Consider the following 21,635-nt stretch of genomic DNA (forward strand, 5'->3'; position numbering starts at 1 on the left):
TTTTTTTTTTTTTTTTTTTTTGCGGTACGCGGTCATCTCACTGTTGTGGCCTCTCCCATTGTGGAGCACAGGCTCAGGACGCTCAGGCTTAGCAGCCATGGCTCACGGGCCCAGCCGCTCCGCGGCATGTGGGATCTTCCCGGACCAGGGCATGAACCCGTGTCCCCTGCATCGGCAGGCGGACTCTCAACCACTGCACCACCAGGGAAGCCCTATTTTTAGTTTTTGAAGGAACCTCCATACTGTTCTCCATAGTGGCTGTACCAGTTTACATTGCCACCAACAGTGTAGGAAGGTTCCCTTTTCTCCACACCCTCTCCAGCATTTATTGTTTGTAGATTTTTGGATGATGGCCATTCTGACTCTTGTGAGGTGATACCTCATTATAGTTTTGATTTGCATTTCTCTAATAATTAGTGATGTTGAGCATCTTTTCATGTGCCTCTTGACCATCCGTTCGTCTTCTTTGGAGAAATGTCTGTTTAGGTCTTCCGCCCATTGTTTGATTGGGTTGTTTGGTTTTGTTTTTTTTTTTTGATATTGAGCTGCATGAGCTGTTTGTGTATTTTGGAGATTGATCCCTTGTCAGTTGCTTTGTTTGCAAATATTTTCTCCCATTCTGAGGGTTGTCTTTTTGTTTTATTTATGGTCTCCTTTGCTGTGCAAAAGCTTTTAAGTTTCATTAGGTCCCATTTGTTTATTTTTGTTTTTATTTTCATTACTCTAGGAGATGGATCAAAAAGGATCTTGCTGTGATTTATGTCAAAGAGTGTTCTGCCTATGTTTTCCTCTAAGAGTTTATCTGGCCTTACATTTAAGTCTTTAATCCATTTTGAGTTTATTTTTGTATATGGTGTTAGGGAGTGTTCTAATTTCATTCTTTTACATGTAGCTGTCCCGTTTTCCCAACACCACTTATTGAAGAGACTGTCTTTTCTCCCTTGTATATTCTTGCCTCCTTTGTCTTAGATTAGGTAACCATAAGTGCATGGGTTTATCTCTGGGCTTACTATCCTGTTCCATTGATCTATATTTCTGATTTTGTGCCAGTACCATACTGTCTTGATGACTGTGTAGCTTTGTAGTGTAGTCTGAAGTCAGGGAGCCTGATTCCTCCAGCTCTGTTCTTCTTTCTCAAGATTGCTTTGGCTATTCAGGGTCTTTTGTGTTTACATACAAATTGTACAATTTTTTGTTCTAGTTCTGTAAAAAATGCCATTGGTAATTGGATAGGGATTGCATTGAATCTGTAGATTGCTTTGGGTAGTATAGTCGTTTTCACAATGTTGATTCTTCCAATCCAGGAGCATGGTATATCTCTCCATCTGTTTGTGTCATCTTTGATTTCTTTCATCAGTATCTTATAGTTTTCTGAGTACAGGTCTTTTGCCTCCTTAGGTAGGTTTATTCCTAGGTATTTTATTCTTTTTGATGCAGTGGTGAATGGGATTGTTTCCTTAATCTCTCTTTCTGATCTTTCATTGTTAGTGTATAGGAATGCAAGAGATTTCTGTGTATTAATTTTGTGTCCTGCAACTTTACCAAATTCTTTGATGAGCTGTAGTAGTTTTCTGGTAGCATCTTTAGGATTTTCTATGTAGAGCATCATGTCATCTGCACACAGTGACAGTTGTACATCTTCTATTCCAATTTCGATTCCCTTTATTCCTTTTTCTTCTCTGATTGCAATGGCTAGGACTTCCAAAACTATGTTAAATAAAAGTTGAGCCATGTATCTTTAAATTACTTATATAAATTCCTCCTACTCATTAATAATGAAACATCTTCTTAAAATACATTCAGCATGACCTTCTGAGCCACCAGCATGGAAAGCTTTTTTCAGGTCCTCATCAGCACAGCTGAACTTCCCATCTTAAGCTACTGCACTTTGTATTAGTTACCTACTGCTGTGTAACAAACAGCCCCCAAGCTTGGCAGCTCAAAGTGACACACATTTGTTATCTCACCGTCTCAATGGGTCAGGAACCCAGGCACAGCTTAGCTGGCTCCTCTCCTTGGATCAAAGTACCAGCCTGGATGGTGGTCTCATCTACTGGTTCAACACTGGTTCAACAGAGGCAAGCTCTGTTTCCAGGCTCAGTAAGATCCTTGTAGGCAGGGTTCAGTTCCTTGTAGGCTGGTGGCGTGAGAGTCTCATGTCCTTGCTGGCTCTTGGCTGGAGGCCGTCCTCAGTTCCTCGTCATGGGTGTCTCTCCAATGTGGAGAGCTAATCAAAATCCAGCAAGAAGTAGAGTCTGCTGGAAAGACAGAGGTCATAGTCGTTTGCAGCCTCATCACAGAAGTGATGTCACATCACTGTTTTCATCTTCTGTTAGTCAGAACCAAGTTGCAAAGTCCAGCCACATTCATGGGGAGGGGATTATGCAAGATGTGAGTACCAGGAGGGGTGTCATCGGGCCATCTTTTAGTTGGCCTCCCACATCTTCATTTAAAGCTGTGTGACTGTACTTATTAGAGTCTACACAAAATTATAGTAATGCTGCTGATAACTGCAGCTAACAAGTACTGGCACCTACGAGTTCCTTACTGAGTCATAGTGCTAAGTATATCATGTTATCCTCAAAATAATCCCCATTTCACAGAAGAAAATGATGACAAAGAGGCTAAGTAAATGTCCTACAGTTTCACCACTGTGAAGCAGGGGAAGCAGGATTGGAGCTCATCTGCAGAAGCCACATCTGTCACTTATTTCAGTGGGTTCATGGAAGATCTCGTTTGGCCGCTTGGAACCTTGCAGGATGATTCAGTGACTCATTCGACCATGAAACCATCACAAGACCGTCATGGTGTCTTTTAGCCAATTTTTACCTCATAGGCATTTGTGGAAGCGGATTTGGTTGAATTGTCAGTGAATGGCTTTTAGCTGCAAAGCTATCGAAAGACAAAAATTCTCCTAACAAGTTACATTTGTCTAGTACTTTATCATTTTGGAAACCCCTTATTTCTTTTTCTTTTTCTTAGAAGGAGGGAAAGGGGATATTCTTTTTTTTTCCAGCTCAGTTGAGGTATAATTGACAAATAAAATTGCGTATATTTAAATATGGTGATTTGATAGACATATACGTTATGAAGTGGTTCCCACTGTCAAGTTAGTTAACGCATTGGTCACCCCACACAGTTAAGACTTCTTTTTATGGATAGAGTGCTTAAGATCTACTGTTTAAGCAGATTTCAAGTATACAATACAGTGTTATTAATTATAGTTACCTTGCTGCACATTACTTCCCAGAACTTATTCATCTTATAACTGGAAGCTTATACCCTTTGAGCAATATCTCCCCATTTCTTCTGTGCCACCGCCCCCCGTCCGCCCGGGGCAACCGCAGTTATACTCTCTGTTTCTATGAGTTGAACTTTCTCTTTTTAGATTCTGCATATGAGTGAGATCATGCGGTATGTGTGCTTCTGTTATTGGCTTATTTCCTTTAGGATAACGTCCTCCAGGTTCATCCATATTGTCACAAGTGGTAGGATTTCTTTCTTTTCCAGGCTGAGTAGCTTTCCATTATATCACATTGTCTTTATCCCTTCATCCGTGCGTGGACACTAAGGTTGTCTCTGTGTGTTGACTATTGTGAATAATGCTGTGACGAACATGGGGGTGCGGGGATCTTGGTTTCACGGAGACCCTTTCCTTCCATCTTTTTATGGGAGGTGGGCTCTGTGTCATCAGCTGAAAGTTCTCTGCACTGAAAAAAAAAAAAAAAAGAAACAGGCGTTTAGTTGACTGCCCGACCGCAGAGATGGCATCTTGGTGAAATGTGGATGAGTCGCCCACGCGAGGAGGTGGCCCAGGCCTTGTAGTGGCTGGCCTGAGCTGATACGAGACCCTTGACTCTTCATTCTGCCCTCATGCCTCTACTCCCCGACAAAGACAGGCCACCAAAGAGAGCACGCGGGAGACAGGAATGAGAGAGTGAGCTCTAGAAGAGCACGTTGAATGGTCACATTTCCCTGTCCGTTATCTTTAGACAAAGGGCGCCGAGTTTGCCTTTGTGAAAAGATCCTTGAGAGACAGAGAGGGGAGACTGAAAGTAGGTCAAGAGAGAAAGGTATGGCTCCAGTTATCCACGCACTGGGGGTGAGGGTCCTTTGATCTGGACTCAGAAAGGCAACTGGCAAGATGACTGTTCGGAGAGCAGAACATCTGATGAAAAGGTGTGGTGGGGAGAGATGGTCCACGTGGACCAGAGACAGATAAGTCACAGGTGAGGCAAGACGAAAAGGAATGCTCGGAGCCTAAGGTCCTCTTCGAAGAGCCTCTTTGAGCTTGTTGCCCACATGCCCAGGAATGCAAGGGCTTCTGTGACCGACGGGGACACGGGATGTCCGAGGAACGTGACCTGTTAGCATTGAAGATGTACTAGTGGGTGCAAAGGAGAAAGTCAGTTGCTCAGATGGGCTGGAGCTTCCAAGTCCCTCCACAGAAGCCAAGCTGCCCGCCTATGACAGCAAAGGGAGTGAGGCGTCACCATGTACATACAGGAGCGAAGGTTTCGCCGATGATTTTACAGATGATGAAGAGGGTGATGGGCCGACGGTGACTCGGTGGTTCTGCACTGGGGGTGACTTCATGCCCCAGGGGACATGAGGCAGCGTCGGGAGACTTTTTGGTGGCACAAGCCAGGGTGGGAGGGTGCGCTGCAGGCATCGAGTGAGTGGGTCCAGGGGTCCCGGCACAGCACAGCTCCCATGACAGAGAACCGTCCCGTTCCAAGTGGGCTCCAGGGATGAGGGCCTGCACATCTTTGGGGGCTGGGCTGTCTTTCCACATCCCACTCTAGGTGAGGATCCGTGTGACGGAGAGCAAGGGGGTGCAGTAAAAGAAGAGGACCACGTGAGGGTGGCTGGGTTGGCGTCCGGGTGTCCTCTGGAAGCAGCACCCGTGTTGTTTGCTCCGACGAAACTCTCATGGGATTTCTGCTGCATGTGGCCATCGTGCCTCCTGTGGAACCCCACAGCTCCCGTGGGGTTTGCACGTCCCAGGCCCCTTCCCGCCCCTGATGAGTTCCTGATGCTGCAGGTTCTGCTAAGGTTTCCTCTCGTTTCCCTAAGTCCTGAGTTCTCTCGAGGTGAGCGATAGCTCAGGTGTGTGCATCCCTCGGTCTGGCCCCTTGTTCTGGCCCTGAGGACGTTGAACCCCACCCAAGGGGACAGGCCTGAGGATGCTTCTGCCCCCGGCTGCTCAGACGCGGGCAGGTTCTGTCCCTCTCCTGAGTGTTCACTTGGTAGTTCCTACGGGCATCAGAGCAGGAGTTTCAGGTGTGCATCCACCCCCAAAGTCCTCCGGCCCGTCGTTCTTGAAAGGGGTGAAATGCCGGGGCAGGGGGGTGAGTGTGCGTTGGGATGACAGCCATAGAAGGTGGATGGATTTTCCCTCCCCTCCACTGCGTTTGCTGCCACCTACTAGCACCCAGAGCTGCCCCACCTGTGAACCATGTCTTCCTTGAGCTTGGAAAGGTTTGCATCACGCCCAGCTCTACGTGTTTCCCTTTGAAAAGCCGCTACGCCGAAACTCGTGGCTAGTTTTAGAAAGGATTTGACATTGACAATTGGATTGTCCTGAAATGCCCGGTTTTTTTTTCAGTGCAGAGAACTTTCAGCTGATGACACAGAGCCTGCCTTCCATAAAGAGGTGATTGTGTCTTCATTTTTCTAGACAGAGCCTATGTTTTGGTTTGGGGTAGAAAGGAGAGGTCACTGCTATCCAGGGAGAAAGAAGTGTTTGTTTTGGAAACAGACACACAGGACAGAGAGGATAGTTCTTCGCCGTCTTAGATGCTTTGCAGCCCTTGTCGTCGGGGGTGGCCGGGTCGACAGAATGTCCTCTACTGGGAGGAGGGGGAGGGTCGTAGAGAAGGAGGGTAGGCCGCCTCAGGCCAGCATCCTTCATGTCTCTCTTCCCCTTGCCCCTTGCAGGAAGATGAGGACGCTTTTGCTTCTGCTGCTGTTCATCTATGAGGCCCGGAGCCATGCGGTGTCAACGCCCAACTTCGTCCTGCTGATGGCCGACGACCTTGGCATTGGGGATCCTGGCTGCTATGGAAACAAGACCCTCAGGTTGGGTGACGTGTAAACACAGGGCTCCCTTCACGGGCTGCCGTCCTGGGATGGGCAGCGCGTGTTCACAGAGCACAGGCCACGGGGAAATGTTCAGAGCCCCCAAACGGCGCACTTTCCTGTACGACTTTATGTAGACACACACAGGCGTTAGTAGGCAGGTGTGATGACTTATCTATTCGAATCACTGTTGGATGAACTCAGACGGCTCACTGGGAAGGTATTCATCATAATTCTTTCTTCCTCGCCCCTAGTCTGTGGCTTGTTTCCCATCATCATGTTTCCCTCCCTTTGGTTCGCCTCTTCTGTTTTGTCTTCTGTTTTTGGCCTCTGGCTCCGTTCCCATTGGGACCTAATCCATCCCCCCTTGTCAACCCCTCGTTGTCACCTCTGTACCTTCCTTCCACCTCTGGGCCAGGCTGTGCTGGATTCTCATGCAGACACACCGGCCAGGGACAGATGTCCTGGGGACATGTGTCACGTTTGATGGTGTCAGAACTTTTCAAGGGCTAGGGGTGACTACAATGGTAGGGAAAACACAGTGGGAACCAGACTCGGACAGAGGAGGGTGTTTTGTTCCCCAGCCCCCCGGTGTAGGGCTCTTGGGTTTAGAATTAGTCGGTCAGGGTGCAGTGGAATGTTGGTCTTAGGGGTGCACTTTCTCTATGTGATCATGGGGAAATGTTGACATAACTGTGGTTCTGTGGAGAGCTTCACCTCACACGTGATGAGCGCAAACAAAATGAAAGGAGAGGGTGGGATTCACCAGAATTTTCTCATAAGAGCTACAGATAATTAGCTGAAGCTCACAGGGACGTGCCGCTGAGTGCCACGGGGTCCGATGTGTGTTCACACCACTCGCTGTAGGTCCTCCTCTTCTGTACAACATGACCGTGCGTCTCAGGACATCTGTTTCATCGTTATGTGGCAGCAAACAAACATGAAGTAAATTACACTTTTGAGGAGGACCCGGCCTGCAAGATGCAGCCGAATGTGACGTCACTTCCAACCTGATTCTGTGTGTCAGATGTCACGTGTTATTTTTAAAATGTATGCTGACCTATGATGTTTGTTAGATTTTGTTTAAAGCACGTGCAAGGATAAGATCTGCACTCAGCGTTCTCTTAAAATTTTAATTGACCACATATGTTTCCTTCCTCACCTTATGCTTCATTTTGTGAAAAGTTTAGATCTCACTGTTAGGCATTTCAGACACGAACCTTGTGAGTAATTTTTCTTATCGATGTCACAATTTATTTTTTTTTCATTTTAAGTATCATTTTAAAATACCATAGGATATGAGTATTAGATATAATATTAGATATGCTATTCCTAACCTTTAGTGAGATAATAGATAACTGTTCCTACTAAGGTGTCTTAATTAAAAAATCACAGTCAAGCCTTTAAGGTTCAGCATCTGCCAATTATCCAAAAGAAAACAAGGGCTATAAAATCCTAAGTAAGAATTCATATCAATAATACCCTAAATCTGCCTTGTCCTCCATATTAGCATCCAGTTCTTTTATTTATTTTTTTTAATTGAAGTATAGTTGATTACAACATTGTGTTAGTTTCAGGTGTACAGCACAGTGGTTCAGTTTTCTATCAATATATATGTATATATTTATATATATATACTATGTATATATTTATACATACATTTATATATGTAGATATTCTTTTTTTCCGACTCTTTTCCATTTTCCACTATAGTTTATTACAAGATAAAGAATACAGTTCCCTGTGTCCTACACTAAATCCTTGTTGTTTATCTATTTTATATGTACTAGTCTGTATCTGCTAATCCCAAATTCCAATTCATCACTTCCTCCCCAGTTCTTTCTGAAGGACATTTTCCATTTTACGTTTTATAATATCACACCTCAAAATAGTCAGATTTTTCAGTGGCCAATCTAGGCACTAGGCGGATTAAGTCAAATATACAGACAGCCTCAGTGTTCTCAGAATCTTGTAATTTAAGGCCAAAGCAAAGCGGAAACGTTGAGAGTTAAAGGCGTAAGTTAAACTAATAGATGAGCGAGCAGCTTGACAGTACAGTGCAATGCCGTGACCTTCCCCTTCGAGCCATGCATTGTTACAGGACTAGCCTGTGGGCGCTGAACCAGGGAAGCAGTGGCATCACAACGGAACAAGATACGTGCCCCACGCCACAGGCAGAAGTCTTGGAGGGGAGTGCCGTTAGCCACTCCGTCCCTTTACAGGGAGGAAGCTGCCGTGATGGGGCATAGGGACTGACATCCTACAGATGGAACAGGCCTCTCCCGCAGGACAAGGAGGCCATGGCAGGGTGGGGGGAGTCCCATCTATGCTCAGAACTGAAGTATAGAAGATGAGCAGCCTGGCAGAGGGGCAGGCGCTGGGGTTCCCACTGGAGGATAAGGGATCGTCACTCAGCGTGAACCCAGCCCTGAAGGAACTTGCCCTCTGAATGCCTAGGAAGTCTGGCATGATTTCCTAAGGTGATGGACCACACCAGTCCTGGATAAGAGGTGGCAGGATGGCTTGTCCTGCATAAGGCGTCATCCTAGAAGTCAGCCCATAAATGAGTGTTTCTTTAGCGGAAAAAAAAAAAAACACTCAGGGTGTGCGTGTCTCACGGCATGTCGTGTTTCCATGTTGCTGTGTCCCTTTTCCCTGGAGTTTGTGACCCCTTTGTTACCGATCCCTGGTAAATGCACCTGGAGCCCATCGTCCCTTTCCCCAGACGGTGCCGTCACCCCATTCTCCCTGGGGCCATGTGGAAAGTCGGCAGAGCCTGGTGAGAACTGGTTAGGAGCTTCTCTTTGGCTGTAGTTGGCAAGAGAAGAGTCAGGCTGCTCCCAGAGCTTTCTCGTTTGGGGCACGGAGGTGACTGGTGGGGGGCACAGGTGACGGAGGACAGAGACCTTGACCCTTGCCCCTCCCGCTTCTCAGAGCAGCCCCTTGTAAGGACTTGGCTTCTCTCCTAAATCAGCAGCTCAGAGCCCCCAGGGGGGCATGGGTGGGCCCCTGGAGAGGGCAGACCTGGATGATTTCATCCTCAGTGTGGTTCTGTTGTCACTCTGAGTCTCAGTGCTGTGTCCCCTTCCTTCCCCCTGTCCCATCGCAGTTTCCCTGGATAAGTGACAAGCGACTCACTGTACAAAGCCAGAGAGAAAGCTTTCTTTTCAGGGTCACGAGGAATGACCTGAGTCTTTGTTCCAGGACTCCCAATATCGACCGCTTGGCCAGAGGGGGAGTGAAGCTCACGCAGCACCTGGCAGCATCACCCCTGTGCACACCCAGCAGGGCGGCCTTCATGACGGGCCGGTATCCCATCCGCTCAGGTACCCAACCTCCTGGTTCCGTCGCTGCGGCCCTGATCCACCTCCCAGTCCTAGGGCTTCCCCTGTCCTAATGGTGGGTTTCTCCTGGCTTAGGAATGGCATCTCGGTCCCAAGTGGGAGTTTTCGTCTTCTCCGCCTCTTCGGGAGGACTTCCCCACAGTGAGATTACGTTCGCCAAGCTCCTGAAGAATCAAGGCTATTCCACAGCTCTGATAGGTATGGGCAGCTGGTGGGGGCGGGGTGGTGCGAGGACCTGGGTGAGTGGGAAATTGGGGAGGGCATGAGAGCAGCCTTCTTGAAGATGAACTGACTGATAGCGTTTGCACAACTGTAAATAGGGGAGAAATTATTTCAATGCTAAATTCAAACACCATGTGTCTATATGTGCTATTGGAATGTGTAGATGTGTGTCCTTATTTATGTATGTATGTGTATGTGTGTGGATGGATGATGGATGGTGAAATGGATAGCTAATCATGCACACACACAACATGCAAAACTACACACACACACACACACACACACCATACTATTGATAAAGGTTTACATTTTACGTTTCAGTACTAAAATTGCGTCTGAATTTTTCTCAGTTGACATTCCCACTGACTTTATCCCCTGGGTAGGAACGAATCCTTCTCCCCTTTCACTTGATAAACTTGGGTCTATGCAGGTCATCAGAGGAACCCTAGAACATCTCATGGGAGCAAAATGACTGCTCTCTTTCCTCCCACATTTTCTCAAACCACCATCACTTTTTCTCTTGTGTGAGGCACTCCCTAATTTAGTGATACAGTCACATTTCAATTTTTTTAATTAATTAATTTATTATTTTTGCGGTACGTGGGCCTCTCACTGTTGTGGCCTCTCCCATTGTGGAGCACAGGCTCCGGACGCGCAGGCTCAGCAGCCAGGGCTCACGGGCCCAGCCGCTCCGCGGCATGTGGGATCTTCCCGGACCGGGGCACGAACCCACGTCCCCTGCATCGGCAGGCGGACTCTCAACCACTGTGCCACCAGGGAAGCCCTCATTTTTATTCTGTTTTATTATTTGGCCACACTGCGTGGCATGTGGGATCTTCGTTCCCCGACCAGGGCTCGAACCCGTGTCACCTGCAAGTGGGAGCACGGAGCCTTAACCACTGGACCTCCAGGAAAGTCCCGGACAGTTCACATTTTATAAGAAGTGTTTATAGGTGTTTACAGTAATTACTGAGTTATGAGTATGATTTCCTCATGCCTCAGGGGTAGTTTTTACATATGGATTCATTTCCACTTCTGACATTTCAGGGACAAAATCAAGTTGGTTTTAAGACTTTCCTTTTAAGGAAATGTCTTTAAAAAAAAACACATGTCCCCCAAAAACGTTGGTGTTCATCTATGTAGTTTTGTCTCCTGCCTATGAAGTATGTGAGGTGTGTGTCTTTCATTTTATTTGTATTTTTTCCAGTCACTGAATCCCCTCTTGTTTTCTGGTGGAGAGAGTGGTTCCTACCCTACCGTTTTTGGAAACGGAGGTGGAAACGGTAGAATGGTTTTGGCTGATGAATATGCAGAAAGAGGCCGCCTTCCAGCATGCGCAACTCAGAAGCTGACCTTCGTGTCGGGGTGCTCATGGGGACTAAACATGCCACCTGTTTGTTTGTCTGCTCAGGGAAGTGGCACCTTGGCACCAGCTGTCACAACAGAACGGACCTCTGCCACCACCCCTTGAGCCATGGCTTCGACTATTTCCACGGGCTGCCCGTGACCAACCTGCGGGACTGCAAGCCGGGAGAAGGCAGCGTGTTCACCAGGGCCTTAAGGCTGCTGGTCTTCCTCCCCCTGCAGGTCATCGCCATCACGCTGCTGACCCTGGCCGTGCTCAGGTGCCTGGGGCTCATCCAGGTTCCCCCCTGCATCTTCTTCTGCCTCTTCTTCCTGGCTGCCCTGGTCCTCGGCGGCCTGCTGTGCTTCCTGCATTACTTCCGGCCCCTGAACTGCTTCCTCATGAGGAACCGTGACATCACCCAGCAGCCCATGTCCTATGACAACCTCACGCAGAGGCTCACAGCGGACGCGGCCCAGTTCATACAACGGTAGGTATCGCCTCCCAGCCTGATGCTGCCTGGGACACATGTCATATGCTATTTCAGGTGTTTCCATGGAGGTGGAGGAACCGGGGTGGCCTTTTGAGCCATGTTTCCCCTTCTGTGGTTGGGAGATTTCTCCAGCTGGGCGTGTATTGGGCGGTGGGGGGAGTGGGTCGGGAATTGCCATGACCTGGGCTCCCCCCAGAGATGTTTTGCCAGTTTCCCGCACGTCCTCTGCTTATGAGGCCATGCCCCAAAAATGTCTGGGTGACAACAGGGACCTTAAGGCATCACCACGGTCTTTACTCTTCAGGTGTGTGATTAAGAGAGGAAAGGTCATGTGTATTGTTTACTGTAGATGTTATACGACATAAACAACGTGAGGAGATCCCCAATATTCTGGGCACGTTTCCGAGCAGAGCAACTCTGAGAGTCAGCTGGGTGAAGCAGATGATCTCTTGGGAGTCTGTTGGGGCCTCTTGAGTTTGTAGTTTTGGTGTTTGCGGTCAGCGAAGGGGGTAGCCATCCACGGAGGGCTTCACAGCAGCCTGTCTCAGGAACACCTGCTGTTAAAAACGAACAAAATTGTTTTGTTGCCTTTAAAAGTTTAGAGGATAGTCCTATAGAGAAAGGTGGGAATGCGGTGTGAAAATCAGATGTTTGGCCTTGGTGGTTACTTGCCCTGCCCACGAGAGCAGGTCTGTTCAGGCACCAGAGAGTGGAGGAAGCTGGCAACATGGCGTGATGAAGGACATACTGATAATTCGATTCTTAAGAGAGAGGGGAGGATGTTCAGCTGGCCAGCACGCTGGTGAACATCTGTGTCCGTGATTTTGAACCTGGAGACTCTGTGGAGCTATCAGTGCTCACGGTCAGCCTACCCCTCGGCCCGCACGGCCAGAGGCGGCCGTCACTTGAACGGACACCCGCATGGTGGGCGTGGCGCTTGGCGCAGATCTGTCCCTTGTGGGATTGCCTTTGATAGCTCAGTACGTGGTGGCGTAGAAAATTGGATCGTTGGAACTTCCCACAGGTAGACCAAGAAGGGAAGAGGGGAAAAGCTCTTGACTGTAGGTGGAGAACTGTGAGTCCTCAGACTTTGTGTAGGGAGGTGCTGGGGTCCTGGCTGAATCTGAACATTGCCAGTCTTACGTTGAGAAATTCCTATGGAGAGTAGTTCTAAGGTAAGGCATTGCCTCTCCCTGTTAACAAGCTCCCCTAGAGTTCTAAACTCCCGTAGAACACTCTGAGAAATACTAGAGCATCTGTGGGTTTTTGCTGTTAGAGAACGGCACCATCGCTAAGCTGCCTAGATTTTTCTAGAAGGCGGTGCTAACATGATCTAATGCAGAAGCTTCTGAACTTCGTAAGACATACATTTTACACCATCATCCAATGAGATGTCATACACAGATGTTTAACCGAAGCAAAAGTTTCCAGAAAGGATTTATTTCTTCATAGAGTGATCACTTCTGATACTTCCTGATTCCCTTCTGTTTTATTTTATTTTTTTAATTATCTGGTTGTGACACGAAATGAATGTCATGACTCAACAGTGGGTCCCAGTCTGCATGGCAGACAAAGCTTTTACCTCATGGGTGAGCCTTACAGTGTTTTACGAGTAAGAGAACGGCCCTTCCCAGGTACAGTGGCGCTCTGTGGATGGCAGCCCTACCCGTTTAAGCCACAATACAACCGTCTGCTGTTTGGCAAACTTGCGGAAGCAGCGGAACCCTCTCCTGTCCCTGTCCATTGACTAGCAGTCCCTCAGAAACCTGTGGGGAGGGGGTGAATAATAACGCTCCTGATAAAATCACAGGCTTCAGGAGTGATCCTCAACGTCCAGGGTGAGGCACATCTTGACAGCATGTGGTGTTTGGACACAGATGATTGAATCTCTAGGCTATATGAATATTCATATGATTAGGAGGAATTTTAATGGGTTCCTTGGCGTATGACTTTGGGACGGGATCGAAACAAATTTGATTAGCCTAAGGGTATTGAACCTCAACCAGTTCATCTTTGTTTAACTTTAATTTCATTTATTTTTTATTGACGTGTAGTTTATTTACAATGTTGTGTTACTTTCAGGTGTACAGCAAAGTGATTCTGTTACATATACTATAGATATACTATGTACGTATATAAATTCTTTCCCAGATTCTTTTCCATTATAAGTTATCACAAAATATTGAGTAGAGTTCCCTGTGCTCTACAGTAGGTCCTTGTTGTTTATTTGTTTTATGTATAGTAGTGTGTATCTGTTAATTGCAAACTCCTAATTTATCCCTCCTCCTGCCCTTTCCCCTTTGGTAACCGTAAGTCTTTTATGTCTGTGAGTCTGTTTCTGTTTTGCAAATAAGTGCATTTGTATCACTTTTTTAGGTTCCACGTAGAAGTGATGTCATATGGTATTTGTCTTACTCTGTCTGGCTCACTTCACTTAGTATGATAATCTCTAGGTCCATCCATGGTGCTGCAAATAGCATTCTTTCATTCTTTTTTATGGCTGAGTAATATTCCGTTGTATACTTATACCACATCTTCTTTATCCATTCATCTATTGATGGACACTTAGGTTGCTTCCATGTCTTGGCTGTTGTAAATAGTGCTGCAGTGAACATTGGGGTGCATGTTTCTTTTCAAATTAGAGGTTTCATTTTTTCTGGATATATTCCCAGGAGTGTGATTGCTGGGTCATATGGTAACTCTATTTTTAGCTTTTTAAGGAACCTCCATACTGTTTTCCATAGTGGCTGCATCAACTCGCACTACTGCCAACAGTGCAGGAGGTTCCCTTTTCTCCACACCCTCTCCAGCATTTATTGTTTGTAGACTTTTTGATGATGGCCACTCTGACCGATGTGGGGTGATACCTCATTGTAGTTTTGATTTGCATTTCTCCAATACTTAGCGGTCCAACCAGTTTATCTGGATTGTAATGGGGTTTCTGCAGTTTTCTTCCAGAACTAGATATTTAGGATGCTCTAGCAACACCATAGTGGGAGGTTATGCTTATTGAATTATTTGAAAAGGGTTTAGTCTTTAAATAGGTGATTCTAATGTAAACGACTATTGCCCACATTGGAGCAATGCATAAATTGGTCAGTATTAGGGACAGTACTACCATGTGTGTACCATGATGTCATTCACACCAAAACCTTCTCATGGACATTATCTGAAGAGTCAAAGATTTTAAACATCTAGGTAAAATCATCCTTGGGTAACATCGTCTTCCTGTGTTACAGGAGATATCTGATTTGCTGAATGGTTATTTTCAGGAATCTAGAGAGAATTGCCTTAATATGGTACCAAAGAATCATAACAGACTGTGACACTATCATATTTATAAAAATGTTTTTCATGGATCTGAAGACATTTAAATGTGTATCTCTTTGACCAGAATATCCTGAGAAATTTAGGCAGGGCTGACGAGCTCTGTGAGACATGGATTCAGGGCTACTCAGAAGCAGAAGAAGGAAAACCTCATCCAAGCAATAACAGTGTTTGTGAAGTTTATTCAAATGCTCTTGAATCAAAATTTTCCGATTGAAACCAGTGCTTTATTTCAGTGTATTGATCTAAAAACCAGTTTTGGGGTACACAGCTCTCCCTGGGTTCATTTGTCAAAGGTGATGAGGAAAATGATTTAAGCTCTCATTTCTAACATTTATATTCTCTCTCTGAGCCTTGTGGATGAAATGATTTATACTCAGACGTTTGTTCTCGAGATACTGACTTGCGATGTGAAGATACAGATGACAAGGGCATAAGGGGATGATGCTTTATTGGTTTGTGACTGTCTCAGATGAAGTCTGCTGAACCAACTTTATGTACGTGCCCCGGGATTACAAGCAGGTGTTTCCAAGTTGAGGAGAGTGACGGTGTGGAATATATAACTGTGCACTCCACGATCCCTCACCCTAATTTACTCTTTTAGGGATAGAACTTATCTCGGGAAGATGCTTCTACTATTAGAGACCTAGATAGTTAGCTCAACACATGTTCTAAGCTGTACAGTAATTCGAGACAGGTCATCCTAAACACACTTTAATTAGCAAGAAATCCTTGTTGCTCTGACAGGAAAGGAATGACCTGTAGATTTCTTAGAGATACTTAATCCTCCTTATATGCCCTGAATGAAGGGCCCTTCAGTCATTCCACCTTTCTCCCTGGTCATGACTCTCATCCATGCTTTGTAAAACAGATCCAGCTTGGGTGCCCAGCTAGGGATGTGTTCAAGTTTTAGCAGATACCGGTTAGATATACGCCAGGCACTGTGGCTATACACGTATTCTTGGTCACGTTTCATACCCGTCACGTCTTACATGCTACAAAAGGACCCTGGAAGATGGGTGAAGAGATGTCTTCTTGTGGAGGAATTTGAGGCTCAGAACTTTGGAGTGAGAGCAAAAGCCCCACAGGGAATAGTAGATGGCGGGTTAGAACCCATATCTAACTCTCTGTGAGGGCTCTCCTGAGCGGACCATAACAAGCTTGCTGCCTTCCTTGCTATACTCTGCAGACTTACCAGTAAGGTTCGAGTGTGGATTATTTGGAAGGAGACTAGGAAATTCAATACCCCTTCTCCAGAAGGAAGCGTCCGGGTCCCATGCCCCCAAAGGAGAACACACCTGGGAATTCTTAGATAAACTCATGTTCGTAGTACAATCCTTAACCGTGGCGAGGGAGAAGTGGCTGAGCATTCCGAAAAGATAAAGGCTACGTGGTGACGGGTGAATTTAGCAAGTTAATTTTGTTCCCAAGGTAGTTTTTTAGTTCAGGTTGAACTGCATTGAAAAAGGTGCGATGTCAGCGGGTGGAAAGAGGTTCACGTTTCCAATCGTCCTTCATAGAGAGAGGCGAACCCGGGTCATTTCTGCCACGGCAAGAGCCAGATTTGTTGGCCCCTTCCCTCCCTAAAGTCACTGAAACCGGCGTTTCGTTGCTAGAAAAAGCATTTCAGTTGAAAGGAACCACTGTGTGTTTCTCTGCCAGTAAAGACACCCTCACTCTGAAGAAATACTCCAAAGTGGTGACTTTATACAAACCCACGTAATTTGTATAGTTTAGGGTATCCAGTTACTGGATTCATAAATGCATACGAAATCTACCAGGAGTGTTCTGTTCTCCAGGTCCTGGTTTATGGGAGTTGCATTGACATTACACACAGACACACAGACACAGACACACACACACACACGTGTGTGTGTGTGTGTTTGTAGCTTTAAAGCCTATAATCAAAAGTGAAATCAATGCTAACCATTTTCAGGTAAGCTCATTTTCAGATATTTCTTGTGCTTCGTGGAAGTGTCCTTTAGGGTCTACCAGAAAACAAGTCCAAAAGCTGGAGATGACATAGAGTTCTACTTTTCATCGGATTCCCCAGAGTTGTAAGATCCCCTTTTTCTAACTTTACCAAACCCTGATCCCTGACCTCTCCCCACAGGGAAGCCACGTGACATCAGAATTATGGGGAGTATGAGTGACTGCGGGCAGTAACATCCACAGGGAAATGTCCTGCCCTTGGTGGGGAGTCATGGGGAAGAGCCCCCCACCCCAGACCTTTTCTGTAGTCCGCAGTTTTCTAGTAAATAAATACGCCTTTGTACAAGCATCGCTTGTGTCCTGGTAACGCCCTCAGACCCGTGACAGCTGATAAACATATCATCGGATATCTGACCTTTTATCCTGTCCTAGTGCTGTCAGCGTTCTGCACACTCAGGGTCCCGAGAAGCATTTGCAGGGCACCTCCAGCCTAGCCTTTCACCTTGCCAGCGGGGCTGTGGTCTCAGTGGCCGTGATGAATAGCTGTGATTGGACACAAAGCTTCTTTGGAGCAAAGGGATCATTTCATTAGTTTAAGCCAGAAAAGAATAGGGGCACCATTGACTTTAGTTCTTGGTGAGAAAAGTAAATCGGATGAAAGATGAAGGGCAACACACAGGGAGACACGCGCGTACAGACACGTTCAAAAGTGAAAAGGTTAGATAATCAAAGAATTGTCTTGTTCAGTAAGGGTAGATGCTACTTGATTGGTTTCCTTTTTTTTTTTTAATATTTATTTATTTATTAGGCTGCGCCAGGTCTTAGTTGCAGCAGGTGGGCTCTTAGTTGCGGCATGTATGTGGGATCTAGTGCCGTGACCAGGGATCAAACCTGGGCTCCCTGCATTGGGAACACGGAGTTTTAACCCCTGGACGACCAGGGAAGTCCCTTGGTTCGTCTTCTGCCTTTCATCGGGCAGCAGGACATGAATTTAGGAACGGGGAGTGGTTCTTTGGGCGCGCCCCTCCTTCCAGGCTGAGCAAAGCCGCAGGCGGAATGCGGTCCTGGAGGATGCTCGTCTGTAGCCATCCTGGGTCCAGGCCCACGGCATTCCTACCTGAATGGGGTCTGGATAAAGCGCGCTCGGACCTTCCCTTTTTCATCAAACCCCCAGATCTCTTTGGTGCCCCAGGAGTATGACCCAAACGGGAATCAGGAGGTGCGAGCTTTGGTACGTCAGGCGTTAAGGCGCAAATACGCCGAGGCCCCGGCTGGCAAGGAAATGCGTGCCGGGCGGGATGAGGCTTGGGGCCCGAGGGAGCTGGATTTGGTGCAGCCCGTTCGGATGGCTGACTCCTGAGAGCTCCCGCGAGCTGCTGTCCCGAAGGAGCGCGGGTGGTACTCCCAGCATCCCAACGTTCCAGAGAAATCAGAAATACCGATCTGCGTGTGTGCGGGGGACTATTTCGGGGGATTTTTTTAAGTTGGACATTTCTCGATTTTTAAAAATATTGGCCTGTTTTTTTAGCATTCGGTCCTGATGTTGAGTGAATTGCTGTGCGCTCCACGTCTTAGAAGGGATCCCCATTATACTCACGTCCCTGGTTCCCTCTGGCGAAGCGTGAGGGTGGTCTGCTCACATCCTGCATGTGCTTCTTTCGTGGGTCCAGGCTGGGAGGGAACCTGTAGAATAGATGACCTATCTTTATATCGGGCATCCACCTACTGACAGAGGTATCCCAGACAGGGCAGATTTCCTGGGATGGGGTAACACAGGCAGTCTTGTTTGTTTCCCTTGGAGGGTCCATTCAAGGGGGCACACCCCCATGCTGTTGTACCCCCATCCTTTTAGGGCACTCCTGAGCACTTGGCATGATTACTCAGCCATACTTCCTCTACCTGCTTCCAGGACAAGTCACGATGACCCCTTCGGCGAGGCAGTCCCCACTCATCGCCCACCTGCATTGTCCCCAGAGATAGTCTATGAGGATCCTTGTGTCCACTTAACTGGGCGGGGGGCCTTCTCCCAAGAGGAAGGGGCTCTGTCTAGAAAGCTGAGAGTGGACAGGGCCTCTCGTCAGTTTGTCGTGAGCCTGTCGTCTTTGCCAGGGACCAAGCATAGACTTGAAGGAGGGGGACACGAGGAGGAAGAAGACGAGAAACAGAAACAGAAGCAGAAGGAGAAGAAGAAGCAGAAACAGAAGTGGAAGCGAAAACAGAAGAAGCAGCAGAAACTGAAGAAGCAGCAGAAGCAGATACAGAAGTAGTTTGGAAATCCATCTTCTTCCCTAGTGTCAAATCTCCTATTACAACGATTTCCATAGCTTCTTCTTTCCTACTACCTGAAGCATAAAGAAATTTGACTTTTTTTCCTACAGATGTTCAATACCTCCGGGTTAGGATACTTAACAAACGAACGCCAGGTAATTTAAAGCCGGAAGCATCAAAGAATCTTCCCACCATCTGTTCCGGAATGGGGCGTGTGGCTGACCGCAAGCCCTTTGATTGAAGTCCAGCTGTGCGTGGAGGGTTGAGCCCGATGATGGATGCTGTCTCCAGTCAGGCGTCCTCACTGTACCCCATTGTGGGTACAAAGCCATATAACCTATAGGAGTGACACAGAGTCAGAGGCAAGGCTGTCTGTGAAGGATCGTCTCACAGAGAGAGCCCATCATGAAGCTTCAGAGATGAGGCCATTGTGGGGAAGCAGGGGTGCTTGTGGGGAAGCAGGGGTGCTTGTCATAGCTGGGGGGATGCCAGCATGACTAAAGTCAGGGCAGCATCTCAAATCTCGTTACACAAACCGACTTTCACACCTGGGTATCTATTTCTTTTCCCTCTGTGTTTGTGGGGGGAAAGGTGGCTTTCATGGTTTTCCTGTCTTTGTTTTTATATTGAAGATAGATCTTCGTTTTTCTGTGGTTTTGAAAGTAGCATGTGCTACTTTAAAAAATCAAAGCAGTATAAAAATATAAAGAAGTAGAAAGTTAAAATTGTTCCCAGGTTTTCCCCCGTCCCAACTAATCGTCATCCTATTAGTGGTATCTTTCAGTTAGCGGTAAAAATCCATATAGTGGGGTTTTTGTTTTAAAAAATGTATTCTGAAGTGTTCAGTGAATCGTTTGGGACCACATGCCGTAGAAAGTGTGCTTTTAAAAGCTCACCAGGTAAGGACACAGGTTACGTCTCTGCCATCGTCCACTGCTGTATCTGAATAGCACCCAGGGGACAGTGGCTCAGACACCGGTGCATTTATGGAAAGCGCACGGCAGGAACTTCTGGAATCTCTCTCTCTCTCCAGGAGTGAGTCCTGACCCCTACCAGGTTGAGATTCACTCTCCTTCTCTGTATCCATCCTCTGATGTGCTCCATCGTGGAACTTAAAGCAGCTGAGACCAATTATTGATGGTCTTGTCTGAACTGTGGGCTGCTGATGGCAGGAGCCGGTCCAGCTTAGCTTTATATTTTTAGTGCGTGGAGTCACGTGGGCAGAATAGATGTGAAAGGCCTGGATGGATGAAGGGAACAGCCAGGCGTGTCCACCTCTGTGCGTACAGAATGGTGGTCACACGGACTCCGGCCGGGTGACTGTTGACAGCACTACCTGGTTTATGCCTTCGTCTAATCACCAGCATCTGAGGGGTCTCAGGAGGAATGCACAGATGTCCCTAGTTGCATTCCTGTCATTCCCGACGCAGACTCAAATGGGGACACTCGGTGAATAATCAAGGTCAGACTTTGAGAAGAGGAACACGGTATGCAAGACTGTGGCAGACAGAAAAAATAATAATAATAATGCCATGGCCATCTTCTTGCCTAGGTTTCACTCACGCATGGACGGGATGTAAATCTTTTTGACTCTGAGATTGGAGTGATTGCAGGTTGCCGGGAAGGTGCAGAGCTGCCTTCTGTATTGGTAACAAATAGAGGGAAGGCATGTAGCAGCTGAAAGTTCTATCTTTTCACACAGCGTGCGAGACAGTGGCAATAAATTTTCAAGAGAGTTGTTTACTGAAGCAGCTAATAAAATAGGAGCTAAGCAGTTATGGAGAGATCTCCCTCCCGCCAACTTGCTCCAGCATCATTTAGTTTTCAAGGTCGTAGAGAGAAGAGAGACCTGGGCCTTGTGAACGAGGGAGGATGGCCTTTCCTGCACTCTTGAAGGATAAGGCTGAGCAAGGGTTCCTCCCCCCACACCAGCGATCAAGCTATCAGTCACATCTCAGGATGTGTGCAGGGCAGTAATGGTGGATGTCTGTCCAGCCCACATGCCCGTGCTACACTGATCACACCTCTGTTCCCGGAGGGTAAATCTTCGCGGTTCAGAGTTTGTGCAGCTGGGTACGCTTCCCTAAATGTTCCAGGGTTGGGTTTTGTGTATAAAACCTCATCAGTCTTCTTGGACACCTGGCACCTTGGCTGGTATCTGTCACGGGCAGTCTACTGGATGCCAAAGAGATTATAGAAAAATAATGCTGTCCATAGGGGCGTATTTATAATCAACGCATGGATGGCCCTCTCCCCTTCCACCCAGGGTCCCCCTACATTACAAGACAGAAATCACAACCCGTGGTCATTGATTGAGCCCCAAAGGGGTACCTCTTGGACTCAGCTCACCTGTTCTTCCTGCCCTCTTTATGAAGGACGTTCGTCTTGGGCTCCCTTGTTTGCTTGTTGCCCCCACTTTATCCTTTGTTTTTTCATCCTCACCTCACGTTTTCAAATGCCTTCGTCTCATGATCCCTGTGATTCTAAAATGCCAGTAATGTTGGTGGCTGCCTCTTTCCTCAGTTTTCTTATTTTTTTTCCAAGCTGTTGGGCGTGCCGTAGCTCATCCTTCTCTGCCAATCACATCCTGCATTTTTTTTTTTTTTTTTTTTTTTTTTTTTGT

General features: G+C 47.0%; 1 protein-coding gene across 2 annotated transcripts in view; it reads left to right on the forward strand.

Moving 5' to 3' along the window:
• Positions 1 to 21,635, forward strand: part of STS (steroid sulfatase) — a 183,770-nt gene that overhangs the window by 89,941 nt on the left and 72,194 nt on the right. For both annotated transcript variants that reach the window (XM_027095477.1, XM_027095478.1), the window contains exons 3-6: positions 5,941 to 6,081; positions 9,286 to 9,407; positions 9,501 to 9,623; positions 11,059 to 11,482. In XM_027095477.1, the coding sequence (XP_026951278.1) occupies positions 5,945 to 6,081; positions 9,286 to 9,407; positions 9,501 to 9,623; positions 11,059 to 11,482 (806 nt within the window). In that variant the 5' untranslated portion in view covers positions 5,941 to 5,944. The remainder of the gene's footprint in view (positions 1 to 5,940; positions 6,082 to 9,285; positions 9,408 to 9,500; positions 9,624 to 11,058; positions 11,483 to 21,635) is intronic.

The sequence above is a fragment of the Aethalodelphis obliquidens genome, unplaced genomic scaffold (genome assembly GCF_003676395.1).
Source record: "Aethalodelphis obliquidens isolate GAN/ISIS:26980383/991018 unplaced genomic scaffold, ASM367639v1 scaffold91, whole genome shotgun sequence".
NCBI lineage: Eukaryota > Metazoa > Chordata > Mammalia > Artiodactyla > Delphinidae > Aethalodelphis > Aethalodelphis obliquidens.